This window comes from Macrotis lagotis, chromosome 4, assembly GCF_037893015.1.
Source record: "Macrotis lagotis isolate mMagLag1 chromosome 4, bilby.v1.9.chrom.fasta, whole genome shotgun sequence".
NCBI lineage: Eukaryota > Metazoa > Chordata > Mammalia > Peramelemorphia > Peramelidae > Macrotis > Macrotis lagotis.
In genome coordinates this window covers 191289633-191304951 of record NC_133661.1, presented here as the reverse complement: position 1 = coordinate 191304951, position 15319 = coordinate 191289633, and the positions used below count along the sequence as shown (strand labels likewise).

Sequence of the window (15319 nt, the reverse complement as noted above, 5' to 3'; positions counted from 1 at the left end):
ATAGAGGAAAATGAATGGGGATAGAAAGGAATATACTTTTTTTTTTCAGCAGTACATGGAACTTACACAAAAATTGACCATGGACTAGGACATAATAACCTAATAATCAATTTCAGAAAGGCAGAAATAGTGAATACATCTTTCTCAGATCATAATGCAATAAAAATCCTATGCAATATTGGGCCAGGGAGATATAAACTCACAACTAATTGCAAACTAAAGAACGTCATTTTAAAGAATGAGTAGATCAAGCAACAAAGTATAGAAAGTATTAATTGTTTCATCCAGATAACGACAGTAATGAAACAACATACCAAAGCCTATGGGATATACTCAAGGTGGCTGATGGGGATATATTGCATCTTTAAATGCTTACATGAAAATTAGAGAAAGAGGAAATCAATGAAGTAAATACACAGCTAAAAAAATTAGAGGAAGAACGAATTGAAAACTCCCAATTAAATACCAAATTAGAAATTCTAAAAATTAAAGGAAGAATTAACAAAATCAAAAGCAAGAAAACTATTGAACTAATAAATAAAACCAAAAGTTGGTTTTATGAAAAAAACTAATAAAATTGATAAAGCTCTGGTCAATTTGATTAAAAAAAAGAAAGAAGAAAATCAAATTGTTAGTATCAAAAATGAAAAAGGTGAACTCACCACCAATGAGGAGGAAATTAAAGTAATACTTCAGAATTATTTTTTCTCAACTCTATGCCAATAAATTTGACAATCTAAGTGAAATTGATGAGTATTTGCAAAAATATAAATTGCCCAGATTAAATGAAGAGGAAATTAAAAACTTAAATTACCCTATCTCAGAAAAAGAAATTCAACAAGCCATCATTGAACTCCCTAAGAAAAAATTTCCAGGGCCAGATGGATTCACAAGTGAATTCTATCAAACATTTAAGGAACAATTGGTTTCAAGTCTATATAAACACTTTGGAAAAATAGGTGAAGATGGAACTCTGCCTTACTCTTTCTATGACACCAATTTTGTGCTGATACATAAACCAGGAAGAGTTAAAACAGAGAGAAAATTATAGGCCTATATCCCTGATAAATACAGATACAAAAATCTGAAATAAAATCTTAGCAAAATGATTGCAATAAGTAATCACTAGGATAATACAGTATGATCAAGTAGGATTTATCCCAGGAATGCAGGGTTGGTTCAATATTAGGAATTCAATATTAGGTTTACTATCAGAAATAATATGATTATATCAATAGATGCTAAAAAAGCTTTTGACAAAATACAGCACCCATTCCTACTAAAAAAAAAACTAGAGAGTATAGGAATAAATGGATCATCCCTTAGAATAATAAGCAGTATCTATCTGAAACCATCAAGAAGCATTATATGCAATGGAGATAGGCTAGAGGCAGTTCCAATAAGACCAGGGGTGAAACAAGGATGCTCCTTTTCACCACTACTAGTCAATATTGTATTAGAAATGTTAGCTTTGGCAATAAGAAAGAAAAAGAAATTGAAGGAATTAGAATTGGGAAGGAAGAGACGAAACTTTCACTCTTTGCAGATGGCATGATGGTATAGCTAGAGAATCCCAAAAAATGATCTAAAAAACTACTAGAAATAATAATTAGCAACTTTAGCAAAGTTACAGGATATAAAATAAACTCTAATAAATCTTATATATGTATATATATATACATATATATACATATACATACATATATACATATGTATGTATATATATATATATATATATATATATATATATATATATATATAACTAACAAGATAGAGCAGGAAGAGCTGGAAAGAGAAATCCCATTCAAAGTAACCTCAGACAATATAAAATACCTGGGAGTCTACCTGCCAAGGCAGACTCAAAACGTTTTTGAAAACAATTACAAAACACTTCTCACACAAATAAAATCAGATTTAAATAACTAAGCAAAGCTCAACTGCTCATAGATAGGTTGATCTAATATAATAAAAATGACAATTCTTCCAAAACTAAACTACTTGTTTAGTGCCCTACCAATCAAAATTCCAAAGAATTACTTTAATGAGTTAGAAAAAGTTGCAAATAAATTTATATGGAGAAATAAAAAGTCAAGAATTGCTAGGAATTCTATGAAAAAAGTACAAAAGAAGGTGGTTTAGCCTTACCAGATCTAAAATTATATTATGAAACATCAGTCATCAAAACTGTCTTGTATTGGCTAAGAAATAGAGTCGTGGATCAGTGGAATAGGCTAGGTGCAATAGCAGGAAATGATTATAGTAATCTGCTTTTTGATAAACCCAAAGAGCCCAGCTATTGGCATAAAAAACTCTCTCTTCAATAAAAACTGTTGAGAAAATTGGAAGTTAGTATGGAAGAAACTGAGATTAAACCAACACATCACACCCTGTACCAAGATAAGATCAAAATAGTTATAGAATTTAGACATAAAAACAATATTATACGTGAACTAGAAGATCAAGGTGTAGTTTACCTGTCAGATCCATGGAAAGGGAAGCAGTTTATGACCAAGGAAAAGAAAGAGAACATCATTAAAAACAAACTAGATAATGTTGATTACATTAAATTAAAAAGCTTTTGCACAGACAAAATCACTGTAAGCAAAATCAAAAGAAATGAAGTAAACTGGGAAACATTCTTTACAACTAGTATTTCTGAAAAAGGACTCATTTCTAAAATATACGGAGAACTGAGTCAAATTTTTTGAAAAACAAGCCATTCCCCAATTGACAAATTGTCAGAGGATATGCAAATGCAATTTACAGATGAGGAAATCAAAGCAATCCATAGTCATATGAAAAATTGCTCTAAAGAGTAACTTATTAGAGAAATGCAAATTAAAGCATCTCTGAGGTATCACCTCATACCTCTCAGACTGGCCAATATGACCAGAAAAGACAATGATCAATGTTGGAAAGAAAAAGGGAAATCTGGGATACTAATGCATTGTTGGTGAAGCTGTGAACTCATCAACACTTTCTGGAAAGCAATTTGGAATTACACCCAAAGGACAACAAAAATGTGCATACCCTTTGATCCAGTAATACCACTACTTGGTCTATGCCCTGAACAGATTATAAAAAAGGGTAAAAACATCACTTATACAAAAATATTACTAGCAGCCCTGTTTGTGGTGGCAAAGAAATGGAAATTAAGTGAATGTCCTTCAGTTAGGGAATGGCTTAACAAACTATGGTATATGTATGTCATGGAATACTGTTGTTCTATTAGAAACCAGGAGGGATGGGAATTTAGGGAAGCCTGGAGGGATTTGCATGAACTGAGGCTGAGCCAGATGAGCAGAACCAGAAGAACATTGTACATCCTATCAGCAACATGGGAGTAATGATCAATCTTGATGGATTTGCTCATTCCATCAGTGCAACAATCAGGGACAATTTTGGGCTATCTGCAATGGAGAATAACATCTGTACCCAGAGAAAGAATTGTGTAATTTAAACAAAATCCAAAGATTATTACCTTTAATTTAGGAAAAAAACCATTATCTTATTGTGTAATTTTGCTATCTCATACTTTATTTTTCTTCCTTAAGGATATGATTTCTCTTTCATTACATTCAACTTAGATCAGTGTATACCCTGGAAACAATGTAAAGACTAACAGATGCCCTTATGTGGGGGGTGGCAGGAGGGAAGCAAGAATAGGGGAAAAAACTGTAAAATTTAAAATAAGACATTGAATCCACCCAGTCAAACTTGAATATTGGGAATTTATCCTTACTGTGGAATTTCTTTCCTGACTTATTTTATTATAGTTCTATTTAAGCATAACTTTGACTTATTGACCAGGAGAGCTTGCATTTCCATTAGCATCCAAAAGTATACTAAAAGAGAAAAATTAGGTTTGATTTTAGCTATTTAGAAATAAGTATAAGGATTTGCAATCCAAGGATAGATTGGACAAGGCCATTAGATATACCCCTATCACTTGCATGTCACACAATCCTGCATGTTCTAGAATTATCAATGTGTATCGCTTATATTATAATATAGCTGCTTATTCTGAAATGATCTAAGATAGTAAATTATTATGAAATAACTTATCTATATGTATCTGAGACTCTGTCTATGATGATAGATACAGATAAATTGTGGTATAAAAAAAGAAAGGTATCTTGAAAGGTATGAGACACTTGCAAGGGTGATCTAAATTTTCCTGTCAACACCTTACAAAATGTGTATCCCCAGAACAGGAGTGAGGCCTTTGAGAGGTCTATAGCCATGTATTTCTTTACTTTAATTTGTGAGGGCAGGAGCTGACTTTTATCTCTTTTAGTATTTAGCACAGTGACTGACCTATAGAGAGGGTTAATAATTGTTTTTTGACTAACTGAAACCTACAATTTCTTCCCTTTTTCATTTGCAATTTGAATGCTGCTAAGTAAATAAATGCAATTTTGTTGCATTATATGTTGCATGAACCTTTCTTTGTTGGTTATAATGTAATATTAGGTAAAAGAATTGATAAAATAAATTTGTTTATAATTTAATCACATAAACTATAAAAACAAGTGAAGAAAAATGCTTATTTCCTGGATTATAACATGCTCCTCTCTGGAGAACCCATTTTTTTTAGTTCTTCAATGTAGTATCTTGGCATTATAGATGAGTAATGAAATGGACCAGGTTCAAAGTGCCTTCAGTGTTCCAAACTAATCAATATCTCTAATAGTTATGTGTTTTGGTTATGCCATTGAAACATAAATTATGATACATTATGATATAAGAAGAATAAAATTACAAATGATCCAAGGAGCAGTGTATATGTGTATAGTGAGTGTTAAGTTGTGGCTAATTACCTATGATGTATACGTGTAAAAAAGAAAAAAGCATTAAGGATATATGTGATCAGAATGAGAGGCAATAAGACTACCTGAATACAACCTTGGTATCCCATAATCATGCTAAAAACACAGAGGAAACTCAAGTACATTAGATAGACAAAAAAAGAATTAAAATCAAGAAAAAGCATTTATGAAGCACCTGCTATGTTCCAAGGACCATGCTAAAGGCTGGGGGTGAAAATAAAGAGGAAAACAAACCTAGTCCTCGGAGAACCTATCATTACTTATATAAATACACAAACAAAATAATGGGGAGTTAAGATCTCTAGCAACTTGGGAGATGGAAGAGGATGGAAAAAGGCTTCAATTTGTGGCATATAAGCTATTCTAAAGAAAACAAAGGATTCAAAGAGACAGTGTTGAAGAAAAGATGTTGTTCAGTTATGAAATTAGGAGATGTAGTATCGTGTAAAGAGCAGTAAGAAAGTTTGGTTGGATTGTTGAGTATAGAAAGGGGAATGATGGCAAGAAGGGTCAGTTAAAGCTAGATGTGAATGAGTTTTAAAAAACAAAAAGAAGAGTTTATATTTTCCCTGGAGTCAGAAGTTAGGAACCCTTGGACTCAGAGTTGCAAAGTTGGAGTTTTATGGGGTCCAGCTTGAGCTTTAGGAAAATAACTTTCATAGCTGTGTGAATGATAGACTGAAGTAGGGAATGAATTGAATCAATATTAGGGATCCATTAGTATCTAAGATCTATTAGGAGTGTATTGCAAACAATTTTTACAACTAGTATTTCTGACAAAGGACTCGTGTCTAAAATATATAGAGAACTGAGTCAAATTTATGGGGAAAAAACAAGCCATTCCCCAATTGACAAATGCAGAGGCAATTTACAGATGAGTAATTCAAAGCAATCCATAGTCATATGAAAAATTGCTCTAAATCATTACTGATTGGAGAAATGCAAATTAAAGCCTCTCTGAGTTAACTAACACCTCACACCTCTCAGACTGGCCAGTATGAACAGAAAAGACAATGATCAATGTTGGAAGGGATGTAGGAAATCTGGGACACTAATACATGGTTGGTGGAGCTGTGAACTCATCCAACCTTTCTGGAGAACAATTTGGCACTACGTTCAAAAGGCAACAAAAATGTGTATACCTCTTGATCCAGTAATACCACTACTGGGTCTAAACCCTGAAGAGATTATGAAAAAGGGTCAAAAATATTCAAGGGGCAGCTAGGTGGTGTAGTGGCTAAAACACCAGCCCTGGAGTCAGGAGTACCTGGGTTCAAATCCGGTACTCTGGTCTCAGACACTTAATAATTACCTAGCTGTGTGGCCTTGGGCAATCCACTTAACCCTGTTTGCCTTGCAAAAAAAAAAAAAAAACCTAAAAAAATATTCATAGCAGCTGTTTGTGGTGGCAGAGAATTGGAAATTGAGTGAATGTCCATCAGTTGGGAAATGGCTGAACAAATTGTGGTATATATGTATGTGATGGAATACTATTGTTCTATTAGAAATCAGGAGGGATAGGAATTCAGAGAAGCCTGGAAGGATTTGCATGAACTGATGCTGAGCAAGATGAGCAGAACCGGAAGAACAATGTACACTCTAACAGCAACACAGGGTTGATGATCAATCTTAATGGACTTTCTCATTTCATCAGTGTAACAATCAGAGGCAATTTTAGAGTATCTGCAATGGAGAATACCATTTGTATCCAAAGAAAGAAATGTGGGATTTAAACAAAGACCAAAGACTATTACCTTTAATTTTTTTTAAAAAAGGTATCTTATTATGTAATTTTGCTATCTCTCATATTTTATTTTTTACTTAAGGATGTGATTTCTCTCTCAACACATTCAATTTTGATCAATTTATATCATGGAAACAATGTAAAGACTATCAGATTGCCTTCTGTGGGGTGTCGGGGGAGGGAAGTGAAATTGGAGTAAAATTGTAAAATTCAAAAACAATAAAAAAAAATTTTTAAAGGAGTGTATTACAACATTTCAAGGAAAAACATTATAAGGGCCTGAACAAGGTTGATGTCTATATGAAAAGAGAGAAAACAACAGGCATGAGATATTATGGAGGAAGACATGAATCACATGGGAAAGGACAAGTAAAAATTGCAGTTTGCTCTAGTAAAATAATACTATGAATACAATGAAATCATAGGTTATCCAATTATGAAAGTAAAGACATATTGTTGTATATAATCCTCCATACTATAAATGTTTTGAATATGGCATCAGTAATGATTGCTGTGTCATCTGAGAGTCAGTTTAGTCTGTGGAGACTGGCTCATCATTGAGAGGTTGACTAAGAAATGATGCTATTTGTGGTTCCAAATGACTGATTATGATACATAGATATAGATAGATAGATAGACTTCCATTGCAGAAAATTGACAAATTTAGGGTGCAGAATGAGGCTTATGTATATTATGTTATAATAGTTGAAAGAATTTGTTTTGCTTGACTGTATATTTATTACAAGGATTTTTTTTATTTTCTCAATTGTGTAGGGGGTGGACAGGAATAAAAATAGATCTCTGTTCATTAAAAAAAGGTGAAAAAACACTACAGATGTAAAATATTGCTTGCACTGTATTAGTAGTTTTATTTTTCTTTGTTACAAAATGGAAATACTGTATAAATATATGTAATATAAAAGCAAAATACTCCAAAAGTTCTTTATAAAAAATTCATAAAGAATGAAGAGGTTGTGATTTGTCTCAGTGGAGAACATGCCCACACTGATGAAATCAAGTATCTTTCAAATTATCAAAGTTAAGTATGTATTGGGGCAGCTAGGTGGTGCAGTGGATAGAGCACCGGCCCTGGAGTCAGGAGTACCTGGGTTCAAATCCGGTCTCAGACACTTAATAATTACCTAGCTGTGTGGCCTTGGGCAAATCACTTAACCCCATTGCCTTGCAAAAAAAAAAACTAAAAAAAAAAAGTTAAGTATGTATTAAATGAAATATATCCATTTTCTCACTTGTTTCAATAATACGGCTCTGGTTCATCTTGTATTCTAGTACATATTTTTAGGAACTCTGTGAGTAAAGCAGCCTAACAGTTTTTGTGAGTGAATTCACTAATAAGGAAACAGCCTTTTACTTGATAACCTTTTGTCTTCGTTTTTAAAAACTTTTTTACTTTTGACTTAATTTGTTTCATTTTAAATGTACAGCAGTGCCTCTAGTGACAAAGGAACCAGTCACACTCTGCTACTTTCTGATCTGTGTAGCCCTAAAACATATAAGACATACCTAAGACATAGCATCATATGATGAGTGCATTTTTCTTTGCTGAGCATTTCCAAATAAGATTGCTCATTATCTTTCTCTTTTCCCTAGGTTTCTCTGAGTACCACAGAGGCAGCACTTGCCCTAAATAGATATCTGTGTTCTGCTGTGCTCCCTCTCCTCACAAGACATGCCCCTTTGTTTGCTGGAACAGAACATTATACATCTCTAATTGATTCCACACTTCAAACCATCTATAGACTCTCCAAAGGACGTTCCCTCACCAAAGCACAGAGAGACACCATAGAAGAATGTCTGCTTGCTATCTGCAAGTATGTGCTATCTTTATGCATTTCTCATTCATATTTATTCATTTAAATTCAATAGCACATAAGTATTGACATGAATAAATGAGAACCTGAATTCTGGAGCATCTTCCTATAAATTTGACTCTCAACTGTATAATTTCTCCAAAAACCCTCTTTACTCCATTTTCCTATTCATTTTTCCCCTCCAAACACCTCATTCCACTGACTGTTATCCGACTATCACAACATGATAGCCAGTGCTGACTAGAATACTAAGAATAAGGTATTCTAGTACCCAAGACTCCATTATATAAAATAAATGGTCAGACAACCAGCTCCTTAATCATGTCATAATGAAAATGGAAGGAAATGAGATCGAAGCTTCAGGTTGGTATGCCTTTGATAAGGAAGGAGGCCAGCTCTTTCATCCCTTAAAATAGGAGAGAAGGAAGAGAAAATGAAAGAAGACTCAGGTTTAAAAGAAATAATAGAAGAGTTTATGGGAAAAGTGAGAAAGGGAGTGATTGAGAGAGCTCACATCAGATAAGTTTAATATTCAGTGTAAAGTAGGAAATGGGGTGATCTACTTATTATAATGTGTAAATGGATAGAATTTATATGCTAGTAAGGAAAGAGTAGGAAAAGAACTACTATGTGGCCAAAGAGCCAGTAAAATTAATAAAAATATTCTACTAGGAGACCTTAGTGAGTCTATGTTTATACTTAAAAGTATAAAAGAATGGACTTTGCAATGCTTACCTAAGTATATCCAGGAACTATATAAAATCTTTAGTGCTATTACTCAAGTTTCTTGGATTTTTACAGACTAAATATCTAAAAAGGTTTAAGATAAAAAATGGGTATAGTTTGATTAAAAGTGATAGCTTTTGCAGAAACACATTCCTCATAAATTCTTATTCAGAATTGGTCTTCCACATTCTGATATCTGGGGTTTGAAATAAAGAAATTTTCTTAATAAAAGTATATTTTCCATAAGGTTTTCCAAAAAGGAAAATAAATGCTGAAGGGCTATAGAAAAAAATTAATGTACTGTTAGAAAAACAATTATCTAGTCTCCAGGGACAATTTTCAATATTTAAAAATAAAAAGTCTTTGAGTTTGGGGGAATTTCAAGGAAAAATAGCTGATAAGTTAGGCCTTGAAGGGAACAAAGAAAGATTAAGTTCTTGCCAAGAAGAAATGTAAAATGTATGTGAGTGAAACTTAAGTCAAGCAAAATTGAAGAATAGTAGTCTAAGCTATAGTATTTATAAAATGTATATAACAATATTATAAGCAATACTGAAAGCCTTAGGAATGTTAATCCACATAACTAACCAAATACCAAAGAACTGCTGAAACATACCAACCAGCTCCCTATAAAGAAGTGATGGGCTCAGAGTGAGGTTTGAGGGGTTTTTTTTTTTTTGGTAATATTGGTCAGTTGAGTTTATATGACAAATTTGTAGTGAATAAATAAATTTATAATGAACACAGTTTAATATGGAAATGTGGCAGATGGTAAGAGTAAAAAGTGATTGAGTTTTGACAAGGAATAATTGGAAATAAGACAAAGGTGCAAAGGAATTGAAGTGGAGGATAGCATAGTATTGATTTGATCTGCCAAAAGGTAAGAAGGGAAAGGAAGAGAGTGCCTAGTGCAGGAATGATGGCATCAGAAAGAATTGAGTAGTTAACCAGGTTAAAATGTCCCCTAGACAGTTATAAATGAGCTATTGTTATTTGTCCTTCATTCTCAAAGAAGACCCTGACTTCAGGGAAGTGATGACTTGACAAGCATATGAATTAGATTTAAGTTTGTTTGTGTGGCAGGGTGGGGGTTGTTGTACTAAATTACTGGCCTCACTTTCTTCTCTAGAGCCAGCTGAATCCGGTGCCAGATATGAATAAGGATAACTGGAGATGGCCCTGGATGCAAGGCAGTCAGAGTTAAATGATTTGACCAAGATTGCACTGCTAGAATGTGTCAAGTGTCTGAGGCTGGATTTGAATTCTGACCATCCTGAATAGGGCCAGTGCTTTAATCACTGTATTACCTAGGGAGAACTCAATTAGAGCTGAGAAATAATTGGGAATAATTATGGGTATTTTACCTTCATTTTTCTTTTTCTTTTTATCCTGGTTACATGCAAAAACAAGTTTCAGCATCCTCTTTTAAAACCAAATTCTATCCCTTCCTTCCACCCCAATCCCTTTTTATTGATATAGGTTAAAAATAATATGAAGGCATGAAAAACAATACCACAATAATCAGGTTGTAAAAGTAAACGTAATCCCCTCTCAAAAAAAGAGAAACCTCAAGAAAAATAAAGTTTAAAAAAAGTTTATTTCAACTCTATCTTTTGGATAGATAGATAGTATTCTTTGTCCTAAATCCTTCAGAGTTCTCATGGCTGAGAAAAGGTAAATAAATCATTTTCAGCTAATCATCCTACAACATTGCTGTTACTTTGTATATATTATTTTTCTCATTGTATCTGCTCATGTAAGTTTTTGCTGAGAGTATCCTGTTCATCATTTCTTATAATAGACTAGCATTTCATCTTAAGCACATATTACAATTTATTCAGCCATTTCCCAACTAAAAGGCATCCTCTTAATTTCCAGTTCCTTGCAACAAGGAAAGAGCTGCTGTAAATAACCTTATTACATATAGGTCCTTTTCCTTCCTGTTTTTCATCTCTTCTGGACTATGGACCTGATTGTGGTATTTCTAGGTCAAAGGGTTTTAGCTCTTGGTTTTAGCTCTGGGGCATAGTTCCAAATTATTGAATTATTGAATCTTTTCAAACGCCTCCAAAATGCATTAATGTCTCATTTTTCCTGCACCCCCTTCATCATTTGTCATTTTCTTTTTCTATCCAATCCAATAGGTATAAGGTAGTAATTGTTCCTATCTGCATTTCACCTGTCAATAGTGAGTTAAGGCATTTTTATAGGCATTTATAAGGCATTTTTATTCAAATAGATAGCATCGATAACCTCATCTGAAACTTTCATCTTTTGATAATTTGTCAATTGGGAAATGACTCTCATTTTTTATATTTAGTATGTTTAAGAAATGAGGTCTTTTTTTTAGGTTTTTGCAAGGCAAACGGGGTTAAGTGGCCTGCCCAAGGCCACACAGCTAGGTAATTATTAAGTGTCTGAGACCGGATTTGAACCCAGGTACTCCTGACTCCAAGGCCGGTGCTTTAACCACTACGCCACCTAGTTGCCCAATGAGGTCTTTTTCAGAGTAACATTTTTCAATATTTCTTCTATAGTTGCTATTACTAATGTATTTCTCTCCTTTTTTCTTCCCACCCAATTCTCTCTCTCCTTTCACCCATTTTCTCCTCAAAAGTATTTTGTAACTGAGAACCCCCACCTGCAATCTTCCCTCTTTTCTATCACCTAACCCCACCTGACCACCTTTCTCATTTCCTTTTCCTTGCCTAGGGAAAGGTAGATTTCTATATCTGATGGAGTATAAATGTTATTTCCTTTCTGATCCAATACCAGTGAGAATAAGGTTCATTCACTCCCCTTCACATTCCCCTTATTTCACTCCACTGCAAAAGCATTTCCTTGCCTCTTTTATGTGAAATAACTTACCCATTTCTACTCTTTAAGTGCTTTCTTCTCTCACCCATTAACTCCATCTTTTTGAATTTATTATCCCTCCAAATTCAACTTCCATCCTGTGCCTTGTTTATATATACTCCTTATTGCCCTAATAAATGAGGAAGTTCATATGAGTTGACAGTATCATCTTTCTTTGTAGGAAAATAAGAGTTCAACATCATTAAGTTCCTCATGATTTGTTTTTTCTGTTTTCTGTTTTCTGTTTCACTCGAGTCTTTTATTTGAAGATCACATTTCCTATTGAATTCTGGATATTTCATCAGGAAAGTTTGAAAGTCTCCTATTTCATTGAATGTCTGTCTTTTTCACTAAAAGAATATATTTTGCTGGGTAGCTGATTCTTGGTTATAATCCAAACTCTTCTGTCTTCTGGAATATCATATTCCAAGTCCTAAGAACCCTTAATGTAGAAGCTGCTAAATCTTGTGATATTATGACTGTGGTTCCATGATATTTGAATTGTTTATTTCTGGCTATTTTCAGTATTTTCTTCTTGACTTGAGAGCTTTGAAATTTGGCTATAATATTCCAAAATGGCATTTACATTTTGGAATATCTTTCAGGATGTAATTGGTAGATTCTTTCAATTTCTATTTTACTCCATTTCTAAAATATCAGAGTAGTTTTCCTTCTTTTGCTTTTGTTTTACTGTATCTTGATTTCTCACATCATCAGTTTCCCTTTGTTCCATTCTCTATTTAAAGGAATTATTATCTTCAGAGAGCTTTTGTATCTCCTTTTCCATTTGGTCAGTTCTGTTTTTTAAGGCAATTTTCTCCTCATTAGCTTTGTGTACCTCTTTTTCCATTTGTCCCAGTCAGGTTTCTAAGATATTATTTTCTACAGTATTTTTGTTAACTCCTTCACCAAGTTGCTGATTCAGTTTTCATGATTCTCCTGCATCACTCTCATTTCTCTTCCAAATTTTCCTCTACCTCCAGTACTTGATATTCAAAGTTCCTTTTAGATTCTTACTGAATCTAATTCATATTTTTGGAGGCTTTGGATTTAGAAACTTCAATTTTATCATCTTCTGAATGTGTATTTTGATATTCCATATGATTATAGTAACTGTCTGTAGTCAAATTATTTTTCCTTCTGTTGCTTGCTCATTTCCCCAGCCTATGACTTCATTTTAATGCTTTGTTAGGGCTAATACTTTGCTTCCAGGGTGCACTGTACTATGCTTTTAAGGGTTTTTGCAGCTGTTTTCTTTTTTTTTTAGGTTTTTGCAAGACAAATAGGGTTAAGTGGCTTGCCCAAGGCCACACAGCTAGGTAATTATTAAGTGTCTGAGACCGGATTTGAACCCAGGTACTCCTGACTCCAAGGCCGGTGCTTTATCCACTATGCCACCTAGAAGCCCCATTTTGCAGCTGTTTTCAAAGGTACTTCTAAAGACCTACAAGTTCTTCCAAAGTCTTATGAGAACTTATCTCCTTGCCCTGTTCTGGTCTGTAGGTGACCCCAGGCACTCCTTTCTGCCCTGGAGCTATGAAGAGAGTCCCAGTTCTGCTCAGACAGTCAGCCTTGTTGTGCTTCCTCACCACTTCCTGGGATTGGGGCCCACTTTGTGATCCATATCTGAGTATGGACAAAAACACAGGGTCCTGCCTCAGTGATAGCAAAGAGACTCCTGTGATCATCTCTTGACTTCCTTCCTATCCCTGGACAAAGAGTTTCTGAAGCAGCTGCTGCTGCTGTTTCAGTGGTTCCCAAGGCCTGCTCCTAGCTGCTGTGGTCAGATCTACAATAGACTGTGCTCCAATCTTTTCCCAATATAATGGATTTGTTCTTGATAATCTTCCAAGTTTTCCTTGGTAATCCCTGAGCTGAAAGGTCTGGCGCTGCTAGGGCCCCAGTAGCCTGGCTTCCTCTTTCTGAATGACTAAGGCCAATTCTCTCCAATGCAGCTCCACTGCTCTGTACTCCTCTTTCACCCCTAGTGCAGCGGACCCTTCCCCTGATCTTCCTAATTGTCTTGAGCTGGAAAATTATTTCATTCTGTTTTTTTTGTGGGTTCTGCCTCTAGAATTTGATTAGCATCATATTTAAAGATATTTGGATTGGTTTGGGGCAAAGCTCTGGTAAAATCCCTATCTTTACTCCACCATCTTGGTTTTATCCCCTCATTATGGGTTTTGAAGTCATCCACCTAATACTATTGAAGTCATGGAAAGTGGTAGATTAATTTAAGAAAAATATTGATAAAGAAAAGGATAATAAATGAAGTCTTCAATGACACTAACATTTAGAAGGTGGGGGGACAATTAACTAGTGAAGGAAATGAAGAACCAGTCAAAGAGAAAACCTGGGAGAACAATATCATTGAATCCAAGAGAACTACAGAAAAAGACAAGGTGATCATCAGCATCAAATTCAAGGAGATGGAAAATTGAGAAAAGGTTGTTGGATTTGACAATTAGTAGTCTTTAAAAGAATGGTTTCAGTGTGGTGTCAGGTTAGAAAGTCAGGCAATTAAATAATCAATGGATGGGGAGCAGATAGAGGCAAAAAGTAAATACCACTCTTCACTAAAAGTTTAGCACCCCCCAAAAATAAGCAAACACAATATCAACAACAACAACAAAAAAAACAGATTCCCTTCACTTTCTTAAAAGCCTTTGCTTTTTAAAGGTCATTTAATATTTCCTTATGAACTCAAAGACATCGAATAACTTTTATTTTTGTATCTAATTGCTTTGAGACTTCTCATTATGTACTGATAATGTATTTTTTTCCCTTTTTTCACATTGCAGTCACTTACGACCTTCCATGTTACAACAACTCCTACGTCGTCTTGTTTTTGATGTACCACTCCTCAATGAATACTGTAAAATGCCACTTAAGGTAAATAGCCTTTCTAACAATTACATTCCTGGTTGTACCACAGAAAATATACAGCAAAAGAAGTTATTTTCACCTATTTTAGAAATAGGCAAGCATCTGTGAAATTGATTTCTTTCCTTTAAGTTGCTAGTTAGCGGTCAGAATATTGCTAGCAAAATGAACCCCATTCTTAAGAGTGAGGATGATAAATATTCTAGTTTCAATTCACCTGTTTGATTTTCTTTACATATTTTTATTAGTTGCTGATTCCGAGTCCAATCATAATTTCCCATATAAGTAAATCTTTTTGTTAGCAGCAAGGAGTCAGAAATTGAGGGGATGCTCATTAGCTGGGGAATGGCTAAAAATAAATTGTGGTATATGAATGTTACAGAATATCATTGTTCTATAAGAAATCATGAGCAAGGTTCAGCTAGGTGGGTGCAGTAGATAGAGCACCG

General features: G+C 34.2%; 1 protein-coding gene across 12 annotated transcripts in view; it reads left to right on the top strand.

Moving 5' to 3' along the window:
• RYR3 (ryanodine receptor 3) overlaps nucleotides 1–15319 on the top strand; it is an 833777-nt gene that overhangs the window by 601722 nt on the left and 216736 nt on the right. For all 12 annotated transcript variants that reach the window (XM_074235022.1, XM_074235021.1, XM_074235020.1 and 9 more), the window contains 2 exons: nucleotides 8185–8405; nucleotides 14789–14879. In XM_074235022.1, coding sequence (XP_074091123.1) covers nucleotides 8185–8405; nucleotides 14789–14879 — 312 coding nt within the window. The remainder of the gene's footprint in view (nucleotides 1–8184; nucleotides 8406–14788; nucleotides 14880–15319) is intronic.